General features: G+C 41.3%; 3 protein-coding genes across 9 annotated transcripts; 2 read left to right on the top strand and 1 right to left on the bottom strand.

The window, feature by feature from the left end:
* Positions 1-51: 51 nt before the first annotated feature.
* On the top strand, positions 52-15,890 carry LOC125770045 (protein Mo25). 6 transcript variants are annotated; one of them, XM_049439261.1, is made up of 7 exons: positions 52-425; positions 6,635-7,027; positions 10,683-10,799; positions 10,876-11,018; positions 11,093-11,426; positions 11,509-11,613; positions 12,139-15,890. In XM_049439261.1, the coding sequence occupies exons 2-7, from the start codon at positions 6,899-6,901 to the stop codon at positions 12,319-12,321; spliced, it is 1,011 nt and encodes a 336-aa protein (XP_049295218.1). In that variant the 5' UTR covers positions 52-425; positions 6,635-6,898; the 3' UTR covers positions 12,322-15,890. The 6 variants fall into 6 exon arrangements, with proteins under 6 accessions (XP_049295218.1, XP_049295209.1, XP_049295192.1 ...); XM_049439252.1 differs by having other exon boundaries at positions 52-376; XM_049439235.1 differs by having other exon boundaries at positions 52-342.
* Positions 15,891-17,362: 1,472 nt separating this feature from the next.
* LOC125771164 (frataxin homolog, mitochondrial) lies at positions 17,363-18,608 on the bottom strand. The gene is made up of 2 exons (XM_049441556.1): positions 18,019-18,608; positions 17,363-17,956 (listed from the first exon to the last, which is right to left on the bottom strand). The coding sequence occupies exons 1-2, from the start codon at positions 18,325-18,327 to the stop codon at positions 17,666-17,668; spliced, it is 600 nt and encodes a 199-aa protein (XP_049297513.1). The 5' UTR covers positions 18,328-18,608; the 3' UTR covers positions 17,363-17,665.
* Positions 18,609-18,898: 290 nt separating this feature from the next.
* On the top strand, positions 18,899-21,913 carry LOC125771151 (sorting nexin-29-like). Of its 2 annotated transcripts, none has more exons than XM_049441545.1 (4): positions 18,899-19,333; positions 19,402-20,769; positions 20,837-21,134; positions 21,215-21,913. In XM_049441545.1, exons 2-4 carry the CDS (start codon positions 19,505-19,507, stop codon positions 21,383-21,385), a joined length of 1,734 nt encoding a protein of 577 aa, XP_049297502.1. In that variant the 5' UTR covers positions 18,899-19,333; positions 19,402-19,504; the 3' UTR covers positions 21,386-21,913. The 2 variants fall into 2 exon arrangements, with proteins under 2 accessions (XP_049297502.1, XP_049297490.1); XM_049441533.1 differs by having other exon boundaries at positions 19,423-20,769.
* Positions 21,914-22,257: the final 344 nt, after the last annotated feature.

Below are 22,257 nucleotides of genomic sequence, written 5' to 3' on the forward strand. Positions count from 1 at the left end.
AGAATATTCCCATTTTTCCCACTTTTTGGAAAAATGTAATTGTGAGCGTACTGATTCTCACATGAAAATAGGATTTTTTTGGTTTTCTTTTCTCCCAAAATCGACCACATCTCGAGCCCACAGTGCACCAACCATTGAGTCACTTGTTCGAAAGTACGAACCCATCCACAGTATATCTTCTCTAGCTGACGTACTTTGGGCACGTAAGGTGCTTGTGTGTATGTGTCGATCTAGTCGTCCTTTAGACATTATTTTCGTCGGTCGTGTGCAATAAGCGAGAACCAAGCAGCCACAGCGCAGTGTTGTGAATGTGATGCCCTGATCCGGTCCCTAAAAACGGCGGTGGGTTATGTCGTGCTGCACTTTCTAGCTCTGGGTGAATAAAAACCACATCGAGTGAAACACATTTTGCTACACTTTTAAAGGTCCCCCCCCCCCCCGTGTGTGTGTGTGTGTGTACACTATCATTTAGCGTGTGCTTTGTGAAAAGTTTGTTTCAAAGTGACACAATCGTAGAAATGATTGAAAAAAATAGAGCATACAGCAAGAGTGAGAGGGCCACACCAGTGGCCCTCGGGTGTGTGCTTCGGAGCGAAGATGACAGCAAAACAGGCCCCGAATAGAATTGTGTTTGTGTGCTGTTTGTGCGATGATATGTGTGCACCCGCGTTACGTAGTGTGCCCATCCATGTATGTGTGTATATGAATGTCCACTACGTTGGCTAATGTGTGGCGGATGTGTGGTTTTTTTTTGTGCAGTTGTGTATGCAACAATATGATTAACAAAATTGCACCATCGTAAACATAACTTTTCGGCCCGGTAGCATTTGTGAAGATTTGTCCGATTTATGTTTAACATTTTAACGTGACTAAAGGCTACCCGGTGTAAAACGGGGGTACGTCATGAAGTCACCGATAGGCCAAACAGTTGCAGGCTAGTTCGACCGAGAACAGCCCGAAACGTGACAGAAAAGAATGACATCCGAAATGTTTAATACAACACGTAGACAAAACATTGTTCGATTTGCAACATTGCGTCAAGTGTTTTTGAGTTGCCGAAAAAGTTATTCTGTTAAAATCATCTACTATGATCCGATCCGGTCCGAGCGAGACAGAGAGGCGTAAAACGGAGCCGCGCGAGAGAGAGAGAGCGCGCGCGCGAGCGAAAAAGAATACGCAAGCAATAGGGCAAATGTGCCAACAACAAGGAAAAGAAAACAAAGAAGGCGAAACCAACACTTGTCAACTAACCAAAAAAAAAACCAAACCACAATCAAATCGCATCACACTGACCAACAAAAAAAAGGGCTTCCTTTTCGCACGTTCGCGCAAAACACTTCATTTGCCCTTTCTGCATGCCATCTCGCTCTCGCGGTTTGTCAACCGTCCCGCGCGCGCACACACAGCTGGCCCAATCACGCTTCACCCTGCCCGCTCCCCACACAATCAAACTACTGCTCTGTGGTCCATCCTTGAACAAGGCCACGAATGAAACCGTTATTAGGAAGATTGGCCAGCAGAACGGAAGACGAACGCCACGCTCCCGTATATATCTCTGTCAGCTGCCGTTCGCCCTACACACGGCCACCTCCCCCAAAAACCCTTATGCTCAAGTGGCTACACGATGGCACTCATACACACACTTGGCGTTTGACAATTTCTCTCGATCCTGCCGGTTGTTTCTCCCTTTCTTGCCTATCCGTAATGGCATCTGTCCTGTTCCCCCACCCCTCCTACCTCTCCCTCACACGATCGAGCGATTTGAATTGCGTCAATCGTTCTACATGGAACAGCTGATTTGCATAAGCCACAAACAACAGGTCATATGATCAAAATTTGCTATGTTTGTTTGATCGAAGGCAGTAAATGCTATATCATAATAGTAATAATATGTGTTTACAAGGCGAGGTAGGAAGATTAGCCGTTTGATTAATCTTCGTTTTGTCAGAAAATAAATTATTTCTAATTTTTTTTAAAAAATGAAAAATATACTTTTTGCCTGTTGCGCTGACAAAACAGCATCACTGGAACAAATATGGAATGATTTTTAATAATAAGTACCTTCAGCGATACTGTTGTTGATCGATTCGTTTGTTTTTACTACTGTAACGTCGAGTAACGCCTGCGTACGCGAAAACGGTCTGGATGAGATTTGATACCGGTACTGTCGTGTCGCAAACGGATTTCGTGCTCACTGTGCTTAGGAGGGTTTTTTAAAAGTTTTTTTTCTGTATTGTAAAAATGTAAATGATGAGCGTTAGCTGGATCATGATCACCATTATGAAGTATAAATATTTCAAACTTAATGCGAAAGGGAGTAGAATAGTCTGAAAACAATCAAAAATACCTTAAACAATATTGTGAAATGCAAAATATGTACTCTACTGAACTGATTTCCGTGCAAGGAAGATTGTTTTGCTGTACAATTTTAAAATTTTATGATAATATGTATAATAGTAACGTCTTTATATGTATAACCGTTATATCTGTTATCCGTTTTTGCTCAAGTGTTATGGGTTAGAGTTACATTTTCACACACCTCTATTGTTTAAAATAGTTTTTTTCCCCAGTTCATAATGTTGCTATTTGAAATAAGGCGTAGTAACGAGTTGAACAGTAAAAGAGAGAAAAAATGAAAGAGAGAGAACGATAGAGAAATTAATATATTAAGTATATATATAGAAAGAGATAGTGAGAGGAATCCTTTGCGGATCCCTGCCGTTCGCTTCGTAACGACGATGATGAACGTTATCCCACGCACAGGGTTTTCCAAACAAATTGTTATGTTTGTTTTGTTTGTTCGACGGATTTGTTCGAAGTAGTACGAATAAATCGATTTAGATACAGTGTGTGATTTCTGCTCGTTATTGCACAATTGTGCAAAACAGTACGTAATGGAAAGTTCAACTTTAGATTTCAACTGCCTTGTTGTGACATAAAACATTTACTCAAAATACTTACCATTTGCCATTATCCTCAGTAAAAGGTCCAACGGAGCGTGCCAATTTTGGTGAGCTTATCGAAAAAATAAACCCAAACCGGGTAGGACAAAAATATCGTAATACGGATATTAACGGCTACAACTAAGCGACACACACACACAAGCTATCATAAATAGAATCATTCTTTGCCTTGTCTGACTATTAATTTATATGCGCGAATGTTAGGAAATTCTCTCTTTTGCAAGGCAGTTGAAAATCACTCTACTCAATTGCTGCAAGCGAGCCAACATCGCATCCCAACCACGTGGACACCGATTGCGATGGAGGGAAAGAAGGAAAAGTGGGTGGAGGAGGGGGGTGGGGGAGAGAAAGAGGGGGAAGATGTTACTGTAAAGGAGGTGCCTTTACCCATTACCATCATTAAATCAACAATTACCAGTAGCGTTTTAATAGCTCTGGCACACATTTTCGTGATACTTTCCCCTGACGTCATCGATGGGGTGTCGTGCATTGTGACGTCGAGTGCCAAGTAATGTACGTCTGTAAGTGTTAGGTACATTTGATGTGATACGATCGTCCAAAAAGGTAGGAGGAGGAGAGGATGCGTGGGAAAAGGGGGTAAAGCAGGAAAGCGCCGCTGCGCAGAACGATCAGTGGTTGCGCTCCGTTCTTTTAACCTTCAACCAGTTCAACCACAAAATGGTTACCGAGGAATTAGGGACGATTCGATAAACCGGGGGGAGGGGGAAAAAAAGAAAATGGTTAGTGGTGCGATGGTTCGATCTGACCTGAGTTGGCTCCGACCACTGGCATCCCCACCCCACCCCCTGGGGGGGTGATGGTGTCCATCCAAAACTGAAAGGAAAAAAGAAAAGAAAACGATTAGTCTCTCGGCAAGAGAAATCGGGCAGTGTGTGTGTGTGTGTGTGCCGGCACTTGTGGCTTACTTCCGGCTAGGTTTTTTGGGCGGTGATGCGAATCGGAAACGTTGCGGCCCAATCAACCAACCAGAGTAGCCCCAATTTTGCTCTATCTTTCGTAGAGATTGTTCACTTCCTTTCCTATATCGGTTGCAGGATCGATCGATGCAATTCCAACCAGTGGTGTCAAACTATTGGTTGGTCTTGGGAGTTGAGGTTGGGGGGGGGGGATATTTTTTTTCCAATATATTTGTGAATATTGGTGAATAATAAAATACAAAAAAAATCGTTTGCTGTATTTGTATTTTGCCTAATGATATGATTAAATTTCTTTTGTATTAAAAATCATTTGAAAAACCCTGTATTACATCTTAATTCCTGTACACCATACACACGAGTGTTACGTGCAACTATGTACTTCTTCTTTTTCTTCCTTTTTTCGCTTTTTGCAAATTATTGCTCGTTCTGAAAGCTTTACGAATGAAAATTCAGCTTACAGCAAATTATTAGTCACCACTTGCTTTCTAGCGATAAGTGTGCCCGTTTGTAAAGCGAATGCAGCGGGAAAAAGCGGGTCATTTTTTTGTTGGAGAGGAGGAGGGAAGAGGAGGAACACACCCGACGCCTTATCGCCTTCACACCTACACGAAAAAGCGCAGGAAATATTGGCCTATGGGGGGATATATTAGTGCTGCTGCCGGATGCCGATTATTATCAGCGAAAAATAGAAATAAAGCAACACTTTACAGAATCAGAGTGAGTAAACGGGGGCAATAGGTGAAACGCGTACGTAAGATCACGAGCTACTGTGGACAAAAGTCACTGCATCTCATAACACACGCGGCTGATAAGAAGGTGTAAAATGTACCACCAGTAAAGGTATTGGTGTATTAGTTTGGTATCGCCTGTAATCACGATCACAAAACTGATCGCTTCTTGTGTAAACTTTTGCTAATGGTTGGGTCTGAAGATGGTCAATCGGATGTCTGGTGTTGTGCGTAGTAGTGATGGGTAAATTAAAAATATTGCCGGAACCGGATCGCTCCGACTCCACTGCCAGCCGGAAGGGGGGGAGGGGGTTGGATCGACTCATGTTGATGTCGACTCTGGTCGAGTCCGATCAAATCGGGCTCAATCGGACTCATCTGGACCCATCCGGACTCATCCGGACTCGAACGAACTCATTCGGACTAGTGATGGATAAATTATAAATTTGGAATCGGTTCGACTCCGCCACCATCTGGAGTCGGAGTCGGAATGACTCATCCGGAAACGATCGGACCCATACGCACTCTTCCGGACTCGATTGAACTCGGAGTCGACCGGACTCATTTGGACCCATCCGAACTCATCCGGACTCATCCGGAATCGATCGAACCCATCCGGATTCATCCGGAATCGATCGAACCCATTCGGACTAGTGATGGGTAAATTATAAATTTGGGATCGGTCCGACTCCATCACCATCTGGAGTCGGAGTCGGAATGACTCATCTGGAATCGATCGGACCCATACGCACTCTTCCGGACTCATCCGGACTCGATTCAACTCGGAGTCGACCGAACTCATCTGGACCCATCCGAACTCATCCGGAATCGATCGAACCAATCCGGACTCGAACGAACTCATCCGGACTCATTCGCAATCGATCGAACCCATCCGGACTAGTGATGGGTAAATTATAAATTTGGGATCGGTCCGACTCCGCCACCATCTGGAGTCGGAGTCGGAATGACTCATCCGGAATCAATCGGACTTGCCCGGACTCGTCGGAGTCAATTTTGGCATTTCATACGCGGACTCGGAGTGGACACGATTCCACTCCGGATTACACATCAGTAATTCCGACTCGATTGAACTCGGAGTCGACCGGACCTGCTAGAGTCAATTTTGATTTTTAGTCAGAGTCGGAATCAATTTTTCACACGCGAAGTTGGAGTGGATCCACGATTCCACTGCGTAGCAAACATCCGGATAGTCAGTTCCTATACTCGTGTGGAGTTGGGACGTATGAAGGGTTTTTGGCAATAGATCCAGATTAGATAAGAACCCATTACTTGTGGTGTGGTCAAAATGCCCCCGAATGGAGAAAAGACTTGTTGCGTGCAATAAATTTCACACGATTGCAATAACAGTGTCTTATTGGGGCGTTTCTCAACAAAATCTCCAAGAAATTCAGTAACAGATGTTAGAAAAACAAAGCTATTCTTCCGATTTTTTGGCATTTTTAAACTCTCTAGCAGCTCTACCCTCAACTCTAACCATTTGACCCAAAAGTTACTTTCTGCCCAAAAAAGAGTTCCCTGGACATCAGAGAATTCCCTCGGATGTATTGGCCACTTTGAAGAGATGTTGTGCAACAAGCGGCTGTTGCACGGCATTCCGGTAGCGCTGACAGCGCGCTGTCACATGTTTTGCTGGCAAATCCAAAACCAGCTGTTGATCGAACCTGGGAACACTTTCGAAAGCGTGCGTTCGGTACGTTAGTGCAGCGGACTGGCAGTGCATTCTTGCATTGTGCATCGTGGTGAACGCTTCGGTGCGCGCATCTTCGTTTACGTGTTCCACTGGCTTTTCTGCTGTCTTTCTTACTCTCTTTCTCTCTCTCTTTCTGTATTTCTGTCTTCTCTACCTCATCTCTTCACTACACACTTCCGAAATAACTTCCAGTCGTCCAGAAGTCAAAGCTCGTGTGATCTCGACTCGAAATCTGCTCGTCAATAAACCAAAATCGCCAGGTTTTTGTTATATCTCCTGTTTTCTCCCTTTCAGCATTCAATTCGTACGGTTCTCACTATCAAACAAATAAGCTAGTGTTGTGTTCGGTTTGGTGTTTTTGTGCTTTCTGTGCAGTTTTGTGTTGTTTTTTTTTGCTCTGGGAACGGATTAACGTTAACGCAAGTGTTCCGCGGGAGAAAAAAAAAAACAGTTAGTGAAGTGCCACCGACAAAACCACCCCCCGGGTACGGTATTACAAGAGGGCAGGCTAGAATTCAGTCGCAACACCATAGCCAGAGACCAGTGCACGCCTAAACGATGCCACTGTTCGGGAAGTCGCAGAAAAGCCCCCAGGAGCTGGTGAAGGCTCTGAAGGAGGCGGTAAACTCGCTGGAGCGCGGTGATAAAAAGGCGGAAAAGGCACAGGAAGATGTCAGTAAGAATTTGGTAAGTTTCTACCGGGTGATGAAGCAAAAGAGATAACTTTAGCTGTGAACGAGCTTTGGTTAGACATGAGGAATTCTAATGTCTAATATTTTATCTCTTCAATCTTTATTGCTATTTCGGAGATATTTTTTATTTCCCAAAAATCCCAAAAAAAGGAAAATTTCTCAAGTTGACGAGAGTTGTCTAAATTATTGGTGAATCTTTTGTTTGTAATTTTGTAAGTAACTTGTAATAGTCGAGGGAGTTTTTTTTTTGGAAAAATCAAATCATACGATATATACCTTGGTTTTCATTTGTTTCGTCTTTTTTGTTACTATGATTCTTCGGTTCCGGACTAGATACTTACTTTTACCCGGTATATCAGTACCCACACGTGCCTGGCTTTACGAAGATTTCACCGGTTTCTCTCTCTATCTCTCTTTTCATATTTTTTGTTACCTTTTCTTCACGCTTTTGTTTTTTTTTGGTGCAACTTTGATAAGATAATCATTTATCTTGTTCAAGCATTGTGGTTTATATTTTTATTTTTTTTTTTAATAATAATCAAAAATGAAGAGTTAAATGTATAAAATATTTTTTTTTAATAAATTCCTCCAAAACTTGTTGTGAGTTGAATCCTTTGTCAAGAAAACCATCGCACACCATATCGATACTCCATCGATCGTCTCGATGAGTCATCGCTTCGGCGTCTTACGATTGACGCCAGGGCTTTTCTGCATTCTGCTACGGCAGAAGAAAGAACCAAGCGTCATCGCCGGGTGGGAGGGGGGAGGAAGGGAAGCGAGAACGCCCGTTTTGCAAACGGGTTTACATGTTATATGCGCCACCAATATGCGTAGCCCGTTTATGTGTTGGACGACGCGCGTCTAAAGCTACTTCCACCCGGAGAGCTTCTTTGGCTCCAATCCCTTTAGGACCCCCCCCCGAAAAGCGAATAAGCATCGCGCGGAAAGGAGAGGAAGTTTTGCAGTAAATGGGAGGATGGGGGTTTTTTTGGTTATTTTTACCGCGTGTGTGTCTGCTACGTTACGCGCGCAAGCACGGCTGCGCGCACCGCCTTGTGACTCACTTGTGGCTCTCTCTCTCTTCTGGGCGGTGGTACGCACTTTCGCGCCGATCGCTGAAAAAACGGAAAAGAATTTTGACCTCGGGCTTGTCGTCGTAAATAAAACGCCCCAGCCCCAGTTAGACGAGACACGAGGGTAGCTTAAGTTTTAATAGGCTTTTTTTTGTTTTTTTTTTGGTTTTTGCATTCCTTTGGGTTTGCAATACGCGCGTTACGTTTGTATCACCATTGTGAACGATCCGTTCGGAAACTTGATGGAAACGCATATATCATGTAATGGTAATAAAAATCGAAGTTTTACACCAAGGAATTCATCGGTCCGATTTGATCATTTGTGCTCGAAAAAGTCACGTTTGAAGTGCGCTTGTATGATGTCATTTTCTGTGTAAGAGATTTTTTTTTGTTGAAAATTGTCCTATTTTTTTATTTTTTTTATGGCACCACATCTTCAGGAGATCCGTTTTTTTGCTTGCCATAATTCATCCGTACCTGGAAAATGTCTTCTGTGTATCTGAGGATGGAGATCCGGATGGGAATTGATACCGATCCTGTCGTACAAGATCACCATCACTTCCATCTATATACCCTAGTTGAAGTCTCCAATAGTTGTTTACGAACAAAAAAAATGAATTCCCACTTAATTAATGAATGAACCTGGTTCATTCTGTATGTTCATTTCTTATCTGAAATCGCTTAATCTCAAAGCAATTCGCTTAATCTCAAATTTGAATGATTTTTTTTAATTTATAATTACTTTATATTATTTATTTTCCCAACTAGATCAGTAAAATTCTAGTTCTACTAGGTAGGAAAAAAAATTGAAATTGTGCTCGTTTAGTCATATGTAGAAATATTTCTGTTGACGCACACATTAACGGTGGATACAAGTGTGAAAAACTGAAGTTCGCTGTTGCACCGATGCAGCTTCCGTATGCGAAACATAAACACTTGTGGTAATATTTCAGCCCGGTTGCAGCCCGCGTACTGCACCCGTATGAATCATGGTATTGTTGGCGTGTGCGCATATGATACGCAAAACACTTGCTTTGCTTTGCTTCTATTTTGCCGAGCGAAGCAATATTGTAGTTATCAGTGTTGGAGTTTGTATCGGACTCTCCGGTATATTTACCTGGAAGGCCTGGTTCGCTGGTCGGTGTCAGATTATTGTTTGGTTGTTTCCATTCCTTTCTCCAAAAACGAAAACGCAACCTGGAGTACGAGGAAAGTAGTTTTGTTGATGGGTAAACGCAGCTGATCTGCTGAAATGCTATCTCTCCGAAGCACCACAATCTAGGGAATGCAATGACTGCAGCAAATCATCTTTTACAGACACTGATACGGATTGTGTGCATTGTTAAATCAGGGAAATAAGAATCCTTTACCGTTTAAAACCGTAAGCCATCGAGGCAACATTCTTGCTCCTGCCCCTCGAGGGCGATAAATATGTTGTAGGTTAGCTTAATCTTCGCTGGAGGCCTTTCGCACTGACTAACAAACAACTGCGTCGTTTGGTGCGAAGGCTTAAGCAAATCAATGACGCATGACCTGTTAGGTTAGGGCCATAAGCGCAACTATAAGCGCTAAGGAAGGAAATAAATGGATTTAAATGATAAAATTTTTGCGTACCATCTCAATAGCAGACGTTCGTACTCTATTCCGCATTTAGATCACTGCGGATAGATTCCATCATACGCAGTAACCTTCGCATATCGACATTCAGTAACGGTCTATTTAATTCCTTCTAGCCATAAGAATGTAACGCGGTCTAACGCACGTTATATTTTAGAATTATAATATAAATTATAGTTACAGTGAAACTCCGATTATCCGTGCTCACCGTGACCGAGCACTTGCCTGGATAAGCGAATATCACGGATAATAGGGGACAATTCTTTTTATTTATAAATATTAGTGTTTGCCTATTGAGGCTTTTATTTCTTGCTATCATTGGTTTTTGAAGTGTAGAATTTTCGAGCTGTACGGATAATGGGACAGCCGAATAAAAGGTACCCGGATAATCGACATTCTACTCTATATCGTTAATATTCATTTAAGAGCTCTTGTTGGAGCTTGTAGCTTGGGTTTTGTAGTTAATATGTCAGTTCGCTTTTGGAACTGTCATTTCCGAGATGCACGGATAATGGAACAGATGGATAAAGAGTTCCCGGATAATCGGCGCTCCACTCTACATCGTTAATATACATTTAAGAGCTCTTGTTGGAGCTTATAGCTTGGGTATTGTAGTTAATATGTCAGTTTACTTTTTTAACTGTCATTTCCGAGCTGCACGGATAATGGAACAGCCGAATAAAAGGTACCCGGATAATCGGCATTCCACTCTATATCGTTAATATACATTTAAGAGTTCTTGGAGTTGCAATGCAAAAAAAAATATTGAAAGAGTTGCTTCTCTTTGCAGTTGAAATGAGTAGAACGTGTTTGTTAATAGTTCAGGTTACTAGGTTCCAAGGTATTTCCTGTTATTTGATCACTATTCCATAATGCATATGTCAACAGTGACCGTTAGGGAATAACATCGAGAGTGGCTTGTGACAATAACGCATTTCCATTTTTGCTTTCCATTTTCAGGTATTGATCAAAAACATGCTCTATGGAACTTCCGACGCCGAACCGCAAACGGAAATCGTTGTTTCCCAGTTGGCCCACGAGCTGTACAGCACCAATCTGTTGCTACTTCTCATACAGGTAAGAACCGACGGTTGAATTGGCAAAGCAAACAATACTCTAGGGTAACTGAAACGTTTCCTCCTCCCCAACACAGAATCTAAACCGCATCGACTTCGAGGGTAAAAAGGACGTGGCGCAGATCTTCAACAATGTGCTCAGACGACAGATCGGTACACGCTCACCGACGGTGGAATACATCTGCACAAAGCCCGAGATTTTGTTCACGCTAATGGCCGGGTAAGGAACCCGAATTGCTCCTGTCACAATACACTTCCTTCCATTGACCGCTCATCGTTTCTTCACATTTCTAGCTACGAGCATCAGGAGATCGCACTCAACTGTGGCACAATGTTGCGGGAGTGTGCCCGTTACGAGGCGCTCGCGAAAATAATGCTCCACTCGGACGAGTTTTTCAACTTCTTTCGCTACGTCGAGGTGTCCACGTTCGATATAGCGTCCGATGCATTTTCCACGTTCAAAGAGCTGCTCACCCGCCACAAGATCCTGTGTGCCGAATTTCTCGAGCAGAACTACGACAAGGTGTTTAACCATTACGAACATCTGCTCAACTCGGAAAATTACGTGACGAGGCGGCAGAGCCTTAAGCTGCTCGGTGAGCTGTTGCTCGATCGACACAACTTCACGGTATGTAAATGGAGCATAAGTGCACACATTTGCCATAACGGGTTATCTTGCTTCTTTTACTCACTGATATTGAACTCTGCAGGTTATGACAAAGTATATCTCCAATCCAGACAACTTGAAACTGATGATGAACATGCTCAAGGAGAAGTCGCGCAACATACAGTTTGAGGCGTTCCACGTATTCAAGGTATGAAGATATTTTTTTGTAGTTTAGAATCAAAACTAGACCTCAGATTAGAAATGGAGAACGTAGGAGTTCAAGAAATGGAGTTCAGGAAAGACCTGGAGCAGGTCGACGACAGCAGACAAGGAACTTATCATTGAAGTCATATCTAGGATGCTTCGGAAGAAAGCATAAAGATCATCAATTAAAATAGACTTCAGGAATAGAGTTCAGGAAATACCTGGAACAGGTCGTTAAGACGACGACAGCAGACAAGGAACTTATCATTGAAGTCTTATCTAGGATGCTTCGAAAAAAAGCATGAAGATCACCAATTAAAATAGACTGAGCTTAAACTTGCCTTCGACTCCATCGCCTCAGGCCTTCAGTTCTTCGAATCTTCGAATCCAGGCCTCAGTTTCTTATGGAGACAGCGATATGTAATTTAGATACCGGATGAATAATACCGACAGCAGAAGTGCTTAAGGAGGAGCTATACTTCATACATCTATACAAAGTATCTCTAAACGTATTGCTTGTGTATTTCAGGTGTTTGTCGCGAATCCAAACAAACCGAAACCGATCCTGGATATACTGTTGCGCAACCAGGAAAAGCTGGTCGATTTCCTGACCCGATTCCACACCGACCGTTCGGAGGACGAACAGTTTAACGACGAGAAGGCTTACCTGATCAAACAGATCAAGGAGCTAAAGCCGGCACCGGATCAATAGTCGTGCGTCGCTGTTATCGCCAACACCTCAACCACCAGCAACACCATCGGTATCGTCATCATCCTACAGTCGTAGTGCCAGGCCTACCAATTTGCCTGATTAATTCCATTGCCACACACCGTACCTCCATCATGCGTGAATATGTATGTGTGTGTGTGTGTCATTGTTGTGCGTTGTAGTATAAGTGACGATACTTAACACATCCTTTCCAATAAAAAGGGGAAGTTGTGCTGACTAATTATAGCAAAGATTATAGCTGATTGGAAAAACAATTACAAAAAAAAGCAACAAAACGAATCAACCGTAAGGAAAAAGAAAAAAAAACACACACACACACTAGGCAAAGGAGTAGCAAAGCGTAACGAACGAATAGAGGAAAAGAGAGGAAGGTGTTCCCACAGTGCCGAGACACAACCAGGTTATGCAGAAGGTCCTTCTGCACAGGACGACTACTACCCGTCCTACGCGGTATATAAAATCTACCAATACCAATGTAATGTGGTTGGCAGCAGAGCGTTACGCCAAATAACGAGTTAACGAACGAAACGCTTCGACGCTGTGTCGCGAATGATTCGCAGGGTTCGACAAGCATGACGTGTGATACAATAATCATTCGCTCCCATTGCGAGGCACGAAACGGAAATCGCAATTAACACCGTGAGTAAGCGGCACGTGAAGTGGATGTAGAGGGATGTTAGGATACCTTGGTTGAGGGTTGGGATTTGATTTATCTTTATCTTCATGTTAAATTTTTGTGGTTAAACATTTTCTGTCCAGCATACATTTCCGGCTTGTTGCGATTATTCCACGGAAACTATTTTTTCTTCTTCTTAACTTTTTTGTTAATTAACCGTGCATTGTATGTGGTAAAAGTTTTATTTTTAAGCATGTATGCTGATTTTTTTCTTCTCTCTGTTGTTTGTGAGTAAAACATATGTTTTTTAATATGATGCTTCGATCATGGTAAAGATTTTTCGATGCTAGTGTGCTTTCAAAACATTGCCTTTCCCAACATCACGAGGTGGGGAAGGGAGGAGGCGTTTATATCCTTTTTGTGGGCATAATTATGGTGGAGAATTTCTATATATATTTTTTTGTTTTAGTAAGACAAGTTATCTGATAGTGTTATATATAAATGTATATTTATATATTGTACATAATTCTATTCCACTTATATCGGTTCAATAACGCGATTACGAAGTACGTGAAAAATCACACAAGCTTATTCATAGGAAGTGGCCCGCATTGTGCGCACACCGGGGCGTGGTTAAAGATTTCGTCAAGTTTATTTTTCGATTTGTTTACGTTTTTTTTTTGCAAACAGAATAGTTTATCAAATCGATTAGCGGGATGTTTTTTTTTCTTCCTTTGCATATATTATTCATACGCAACCATCACTGTGCACACCGTTCAAATACGTCGCTAGGAGAAGATCGAAAATAAAAACGGATTACAGAAATGAATTGTTTGGCAAGGCAGGTACTGCAAAAATAGGAAAAAGCTTTAAATTATAGACAAAAAAAATAGTCAAACAAAATTAATGAAAATGATTTAATTAGGCATTTACACAACCCCCCCCCCCCCCGCCCGCAGAGCAATCAATTAATATTAATTTATACATCCCGTTATCGTTAGTTTTCCTTCCCTGCTTTGACATTCATGAATACTTTTTTTTTAAATAAGCAAAGAAGTAAATGTAGCAAGCAATACGACAAACTATCACAGTAACGCCTATCATTACTTTACATGCGAACAGAACAGTAAAGAAATCGGTTAATCCGTGTTCGGATGAAAGGTAGAAAGGTAGCAAGGCGATGAATGCGTAAATGTTGTATAGTGTTTGTTTCTTTCATATATAGCAACAAAAAAAACAAGGAAGGAGCTATCTATAGATGCAATATATAAGTGATTGTTGGAAAACGTAACGTAATTGTAATAAGTTTGGCAAATCTTAGTTGTTTAGTGATGAGTTAAATTAAAAATTAATCGATTAAATTTACCGATCAATTCCTAAATCATTCATAACATAATTGCGGCATTGCACGTACATACGGGAAGGCGGAACGGTAGTGGTGATGTAGCGTAGTTGTAGTGGAGCATAGCAAGTATAGCGAAATAGGATTTTAAACGAATGAAATTGCATATTTTTAAACTGTACGGATACAACATGTTTAATGCATCCATACACTCTTACATATTGTTTAATGCAAAACCACGCACGGAAGCGAAGATTTCTTTAACGCGTTACATTGCGTTACATTTTTATAACGTACAACAACAACAACAAAAAATCCCCTACGTTTTTCCCTAAATTTCACGTTATTCGTAACAACAAAAAAGCGGCCCGGAAAAAAAAATAATTGCAATATTTTCTTTGTACGTTTTCTAGATTGTTTGTTTTAGATTTTTTTGGGAAGGAGAATTAATTAAAAAGAAATAATAGATTAAATCAGGCATGTGCAACCTGGGGCACTAGTTTTAAAATTTCATGGTAATAGCTCCATTATACCAAATTAAGAATGAAAAGTGCAAAACATACCCGGTTAATACAACATTCAAAAATAAGAAAAAAAAAGGTTTTAAATCCTAATTTTAATTTTCAAGAATCCAACAATGCGCGTTCAGTTCGAAAGAGACTGGATAAAATTTTACTACATCTCATTAATATATCAATGCATCCTTTGATTTTGAATGTGGCCCAAAAAGGGCTCTAAAAGGTTGCTCATCCCTGGGACAGTAGATAGTTTGCTATAACCATAATAGTTCCCCGGGGGGGAGGGGGTTTGGAACCCGGATGGGATTTGACCGTTACCATCTCCACCACCATTGCGTTACTTTTCTGGATGAAGTTACTAAATCGGTTTGCGCTAAACACAAATGAAATGACTTTCATTTGCTTCAATTTTTTTTAAATATCTAGGGGCATTATTAGGAAAACCAATTTTTTGTTACTCTTATATATCATAGCGAAAAGGATAATGAAGTATAATAGTGAGAGAGAGAAAAAACAACCAATACCACTTCCACTACTACTACCGCTACTCCTACTTTCTACAATATCAACTGAAAAACTACGTGACGTTGATGAAAATAGTACGATTATTGTCATAAATATTATGCTTTAAAATAATATAATTATTATCATTACTTTTTTGTTTCCCTTTAAACATATTGCGCGTTTTGGATTGCATGTAGAAAACGGAATCGGTTTATTTATTTATAATCGAAAATTAACGACAACAGAACCCTATGCTGATCGGTTGGAATCGGTTGCATAATTTAAAATAAACCCTGTTGGTGTGTGTGTCTGCGCGTGCGTGTGTATGGATGTGTGTTAGCATTATATATGCACGGTATGTAGAGATACGCAAATATCTATAGCAAGGTGATAGGAAGAAGAAACAAAACAAAAAACAAAACAAATATTATACAAAACAGCAATACACGGTTTTACAAACCAAGTGCAAGGTGGCTAAGCGAAATGCAACAAGCAAAAAAAAAACGAAACAAGAAAACAACAACTAAAACCATGTACTGAAAAAATTATCATTTCGGATCAATTAAACAAATTTCTTTCATCACAACAAAACGACTTTGTAAGTGAGCTTGAGAAAGAATAAATTTAATAGAAACCAAAAATTAAGAAAAAAAAAGAAATACCGATTACATTACATAACTATTTCACTGGGCAAAAGCAAATGCGAAAACAGAAACGAATAATGCAATTTTAAGAATAATGAAAATCAATGTAAAATGTGATTAAGAGCACTGCTTCATTTTGCTGATGCCGCATAGATTATCCAATTATAATATAAATCAACACACACACACACACACTCGCGCAAGCGCACACACACATGTACAGGCAGCGCGCGTCTGTTTGTATACCGTACATAGTGTATAAGGATAATAAGGAATGAACGCATAACAAAGTGAGAACACAACGCCGTGCACCTATTGCGCACCTGGCTGTTTGTTTGAAAAAAGGTGATCGTTTAATTAAGCAGCTTTCTTCTTTTGTTTCGACAAAAATCATTGTAGCGACCACGTTTCAAAAAGAACAAAAACACAAAAACAAAACAAAAACACATAAAAATTGTAAGCAAAGGGAAAAGCAGTCTGTAAGCAGTACGAAGCAAAATGGAATGGAAAATAAAGCAGAGTACCACGCGATTGGTGTCTGTTAAAAAAAAGGGATTTAGCAAATTTAGCACATTTTTTATGCCGAACCATAAGGACTAGATATGGGCACACTGAGTACGAGTGAGTGAGTGAGTTAAATCGTGCGAAGGAGTTTATGGCTTCAACTTAGCATACGGAGTTTTTATGACTCTTTTACTTACTCCATTACGTTTTTATTCACCTACTCTCTGTCCCGACTAATGACTCACTCTTTTGAGTCTTTAATCCACACAGAGAATGAGTGAGTAAAAACCCCTAGGAGTGAGTCATTAGTCAGAAGAGAGAGAGTGAGTGAGTAAAAATGCAAAGGAGTTATTAAAGGATTAATTTTGAATAATATTTTTATGACTCTTTTACTCACTCTTTTGCGTTTTTATTAACTCACTCTCTGTTTCGAATAATGTCTGACTATTTTGCGTTTTTACTCACTGTGCCGACTAATGAGTAACAATTGAGTAAAAATTGCAGCGAATTCAATAACTATTCACTGCAGTAGAATGATTTAAATCCCAAAAAGAATAACAAAACACTTGCTCTCCCTTGTTGAGTGAGTAAAAACCCAAAAGAGTGAGTCATTAGTCGACACAGAGGGTGAGTGAGTAAAACCCCGAGGAGTGAGTCATTAGTCGGCAAAGAGAGTGAGTGAGTAAAAACTCCAAGGAGAATGATTAAAGGATTAGTTTTGAGTAATATTTTTATGACTCTCAAAGGAGTGAGTAAAAGATTCAAATCCTTATAACTAATGTTTCACTCTGTTTCAACTCTGTTGAAAAGAGTGAGCATTCTCATCTCTAATAAGGACCTTGTTCGCAAGGCTTACAAACTAGGCTGGAGATATTGAAGAACATTCGATCTGGAGTTATTTTTGTTTTCTTCTTTCTTTATTATCGTTCTAGCTAACTATAATCCACACAAGCACCATCTCTAGGAGGGGATTCTGTTCTCATCAAGATACAAAAATAACATAAGGAACTCTTCTCCTAACCTATGATCCTAATTATCCTTCTATTTATCTTGCTTCATCTCTTTAAAGGTGATGCACGTGAAAGCTTTATGTAAGAAGCTGGTCTTAAACTTTTGTCCAAACCAACCAAGCTATCTTCTGTCCTAAGCTAAACCTAATTTTGCCTCCTTTTTTTATCTCATCCTGGAAGTCATTCGTTCATCCATCCTGTCCAGTTGTATCCTGCAGTCTTTGGCTGTGAGGTAGGGCAAAAAATTCCAGCTCCCTACCGACGATGGCACTTATCTCCTGCTGTAACAGTTCGTGCAGCGTTACACCGTCATGTCGGTACAGCCAATAACCCTCGTTCACCGTACGCTTGTCCGGGATGAAATCGTAACGCTTTGGGCCGCTTGTTGGTGAGCTGAGCCAAATCTGACGGTTTGGTAGTTGCCGGTTAATTACATACGTTCCGTGTGGTTCCCCAAAGCTAACCGTCAGCACACCATCCTGCAAAGGGAAAGAAACGTGGTTACTGTTCGTTCGAATTACATTTATTTGCTTATACTTACACCGTACGTTACGTCCGGATTTTTCAGTGTGTTCGTCTCGTCGATAATCTGCTCGAAGTAGTCCACCAGTGATTCAAGCGTATCCGAACAGACGGTCACAAACGTGACGGAATCTATGAGTGAGGTGGCAATGAAGTCGTTCGGATTCATCGAGCTGTACGGACGGTAATGGTTGGTGCTGGGGCGAAATCGAGTAACAGCGGAATACTCTTGCAATCTGCTACTGTTCGTTGCCATAGGTGTAAACCAAGGGTTGCTGGTCACTAATCGACTCCACCGTGCGATCACTTGCCGGAGCGGCACTCTCATCGTAACGTTGATTTTATGATGTAAACTTCACTGAAGGAATGATTTTCTTTCGTTAGCTGTTTCCACCCCCGATCGGAAACACAGATTGTGTATGATTTTCTCTATTGTAATGCGGCAAACTGCAAGTTTTCACCGCAAGAAGATGCGTTTTGAAGCAAAAGGTTTGTTTTGACAGGTTTCCCGTGTTTTCGTTCCAAAGCGATTACAAAACACCAAGCGCACGTAGAGTTTGACATTTACTAGAAGGGAGGGAAGGAGGTATAGTGCAAGGTGCAAAACAGATTGAAATATTCGATTTGGTCTTTATACAAAAAAAAAGTTATTGCAAGTATTTCAATTTTAAAATCAATTTTAAATGAAATTAAAAAAAAAATGAAATCAACTAACCTCAAATTACTGCAATACAGCAGTAATATTATTAAAGCGAAATTGATGGTTAATGTAATAATTAGTTGTAAAAAAAAATTACATAAAATACTGTTAAATTTAGCCTTATTTTTTAAATTAGACAAACATCAGATCGTTAGTAGAAAAAAAATATTTAAATGTTATTTCTAATATGGTGAGAATTTGGCAGCACTGCCACCAGCCGAACGAATTGAATCAAATAAGACCCGCATGGAGAGCATGTATGAAAATCAACAAAGCTTATGATAGATTGAATTAATATAAATAAAATTTAATGAGTTTTTACGCAATGTAATCAACAAATCAAGCAGTTTTTCGTATTAATTATCTTTTTATCGTGCGCTTACCTACCGTGTGCACGATATGTCACATTTGACAGATAATCGATCAGCTCTTCCTGCTGTCATCTGCGTTGAGCAAAACAAACTTATAAACAAAGCTTACTCATCGCGATAAAGGAAAACGCCAAAACAACCCGAAAGCCAACATTCGGTGTAGACTTCAGGGTGGAATCATCTGTACAGTGTAGTGTCCTTGGGGCCTTTGGCCTTGGAATTGACTCCCCCCAAAAAACGTTGTGTGCCATCTTTTTGAACAGGTTTGGAATTGGTTGTACCCCGAGACAGGGTTTTTGCAAACTTGGTCCTGAAGTCATCGGTGTAATAGCAATGTTTTGTTCATTTACAGGAAATTGCTGCTGGTTTGGCGGGGGCATAACCGGAAGTAGCTGTGAATAGCCACGCTTATTACGCTGCATCTACCCGTGCTAATGGTTGGCATGAGCAACTTTGTCCTCAATTCGTCCACGCTGGAGAATATTGTTGGTGTTAGTCGTGGCGCTAGCGCCGATCAGGAACCTGCACGTGACCATGAGCGGCAGGTACTGGTGGACGAATTGCTGGCAACGATGCGACAGTGCCAGCAGCAGTACGGTAGTCACGTCAAGTTAGCCACCGAGGAGGACTCGGTGATCAGTAAGCTCTGTGACGTATGGGAGCGTGTCCTGTCGCATGGGCTCCGTACCACCACCTGGATACCGTTCAACATACTCGAATGTTTGGGTCCGACCGAGGGAAGACCGCCGGTGGAACGGCCCTGCTTTTGGGACTTTGCCTCCAATCATCTGACGCGCGACGAGCGGGAACGTTTCTGTAATCTGCAGCACGTCGTTACACGGCGAGGACGAGCCCGGGCATTGTTGCGTGCATTTCTCAACGAGCACGCACTGGAACGGTACGTCTTGATGTGGCTGGGCGATGCGGAACTGCTCGAAACACACTACGAACCTTGGGCAATGTTGCGCCAGGTGGAGGTACAATCACTGCTACCGAGTGTGGCGGCCGGACTTGGAACTATTCTGTTTGCGATCATCATCGATCGGCCGGAATTGAATCGTCTCGTTGCCGGGCGTGCTGTGCTCGAACCGAAACCGGAACCGATCATCGCTACACGACGGCCGATCGGTCCGGCACGGAAAGTGAATGCAGTTCAGCGGGAAATACTTGAAGATTCCGTACCGAGACAATTGACTCCGCCGAACGCTCCATTACGGGCGGTTGAGACCAAAGTAAAAACACCACCTAACGATAGCGTCAACTCTGGCAGTATGGAAACCCCAAGGGAGGAGGTACCGTACACCGTAACGGAGGCTATACTTGGGTTTCGGGACGAGCTAACGCTTCGTAACGCTTCCACCGACTGGTGTACGGAGGAGCAACCAGGAACGGAACCACCGACGGTGGAAGTTGCGGAAGACAGTATGCTTAACTACTCCTCTGCCAGTGCCACAACCAGCTCGATCTCCACCTCAGGCAGTTCGTTTTTTGGTGAAGGCCGTGGTACGGAGGAGGACACCGGTTCGGATGTTGCCTGCCGGAACCGTACCCGTTCGGGGTCGCTCCTCTACAGCGAACAAGTTGCGATGCTCTCGGACGAACGCAGAGGCAGCACTGGCGATGAGAAGCTGAAGCGAAGAAACCAAGAACTGGAAGAGCGTTGCCATCTGCTGGAGTCACGTGTTGCCGCCCTCAGTCTGTAGGTGTTTGGGAACTCTCGAAATATTTATTTTTAATTTCTCAAAAAATCTAACCATTCCTCACAGAGAAAACCACCGTCTGCGTATGCTCACCAGAACCAACCGACTCTCGGCAGCATTCTTCAGCTTCAGTATTCCGAAAGCGATCCAACGTACCTCGGATAGTGGCCGATCACGGCGCCCTTACCACGTGTACGAGATACGTATCACACCGTCCGGTGTGAGCGGTTCGACGACGGGCAATGAAAGCTGGTGCGTGTACCGACGGTACAATGAGTTCTATCGGTTGCATCGCCGTTTGCAAAAACAATACCCAACCGTTAAAACACTTGATTTTCCACCGAAGAAAAAATTTGGCAATATGGTAAGACACGAGATTTTGGGCTTTTCGATTCGATCGTTATACTGAAGTTTGGTTTCATTTTAATCCCCCAAAAAAAACAGAATGCCGACCTAGTGGAGCAACGACGCCAGCGGCTGCAGGTGTACTTGAATGGGCTGTTCGTGTCCGCACTGCCGGAAGTGCTTTCCTGCAGTACACGTGTGCAGTTGGAACAAACATTTCCATTTCTGACGGAACATTCGGTAGCGGCTGGAGTAGCGGGTGCCACTTGAGCAAAAAAAGAAAAAAAAATCTTTCGTAATACCGTAGCGGTAAGAAGCATGTGATGAACTATGTACTAAGGATGGCAAAAAAAATTGTTAAGTTTAGCTGTAAAACATAGAACGTAAGAAAATCACTACGAATCGCTTGTAAAGCTTGTTCGTGACTAACTGAAACACACAATACTAAACGTTTCTTTAATTGTTACTACATTAACGATTTATACAAAACCAAAAGCATCTCTTTTCTGATTCCATTAAAGAAAGCATATCGCGTTCTTGTTTTTTTGTTTGTTTGTTAAAAATCGTTAAACACCATGACGTTTTGTTTAGGAGTAAAATGGAAAACAATGAAACGATGCTAGTGAATTATCTTAACACCACCATCATGAGAGAAAAAGTATTTTATACCATACCCTGCATACCCCTGTAGAGTAGTGAACAGAGAAAAACAAAACATTACCATACAAAAAAGCAAAAAAAAAAAAAATTAAGAAATGGCGAGCAAATTAAAAATAAGGAAATTTTTTCCTAATCCAACCTAATTTTTTGTATTGTAGGAAATCCCATCGTAAGCAGGGTTGTTTGTTTGAAAAAGTTTGTTCAGTTGAAAAAAAAAATTATGCAAAATTAGAGTCTCCACTTTAGCAGTCCTTTTAACGCATTTAGTTTGCCTATTTGTGATACAATCACTTTGTTTCTTTTTCAAACAGTAAAATAATAAAAAAATGCTCTTAATTTTTGGTACTGTATGTTTTTTCTTTGTATTTGTACTCATTGCCATTAATAACATTTTTAAAAGTATATTAACTTAACTTAAGTTATGAATTATAATTATATTACTATATTAAAATAAATTATTTAATAAATATGGCGCTTGAAAA

This window comes from Anopheles funestus, chromosome X (genome assembly GCF_943734845.2).
Source record: "Anopheles funestus chromosome X, idAnoFuneDA-416_04, whole genome shotgun sequence".
NCBI lineage: Eukaryota > Metazoa > Arthropoda > Insecta > Diptera > Culicidae > Anopheles > Anopheles funestus.

Bases quoted from the DNA above. Each gene is read 5' to 3' on its own strand.
- LOC125771151 (XM_049441545.1), top strand. From the start codon at position 19,505: ATGGTTGGCATGAGCAACTTTGTCCTCAATTCGTCCACGCTGGAGAAT. The intron at 20,770-20,836 runs GTAGGTGTTTGG...CATTCCTCACAG, and splicing joins CGTGTTGCCGCCCTCAGTCT to AGAAAACCACCGTCTGCGTA. The intron at 21,135-21,214 runs GTAAGACACGAG...CAAAAAAAACAG, and splicing joins AGAAAAAATTTGGCAATATG to AATGCCGACCTAGTGGAGCA.
- LOC125771164 (XM_049441556.1), bottom strand. From the start codon at position 18,327: ATGAGAGTGCCGCTCCGGCAAGTGATCGCACGGTGGAGTCGATTAGTG. The intron at 17,957-18,018 runs GTAAGTATAAGC...TTCCCTTTGCAG, and splicing joins ATCCGGACGTAACGTACGGT to GATGGTGTGCTGACGGTTAG.
- LOC125770045 (XM_049439261.1), top strand. From the start codon at position 6,899: ATGCCACTGTTCGGGAAGTCGCAGAAAAGCCCCCAGGAGCTGGTGAAG. The intron at 10,800-10,875 runs GTAAGAACCGAC...TCCCCAACACAG, and splicing joins TGTTGCTACTTCTCATACAG to AATCTAAACCGCATCGACTT. The intron at 11,614-12,138 runs GTATGAAGATAT...TGTGTATTTCAG, and splicing joins AGGCGTTCCACGTATTCAAG to GTGTTTGTCGCGAATCCAAA.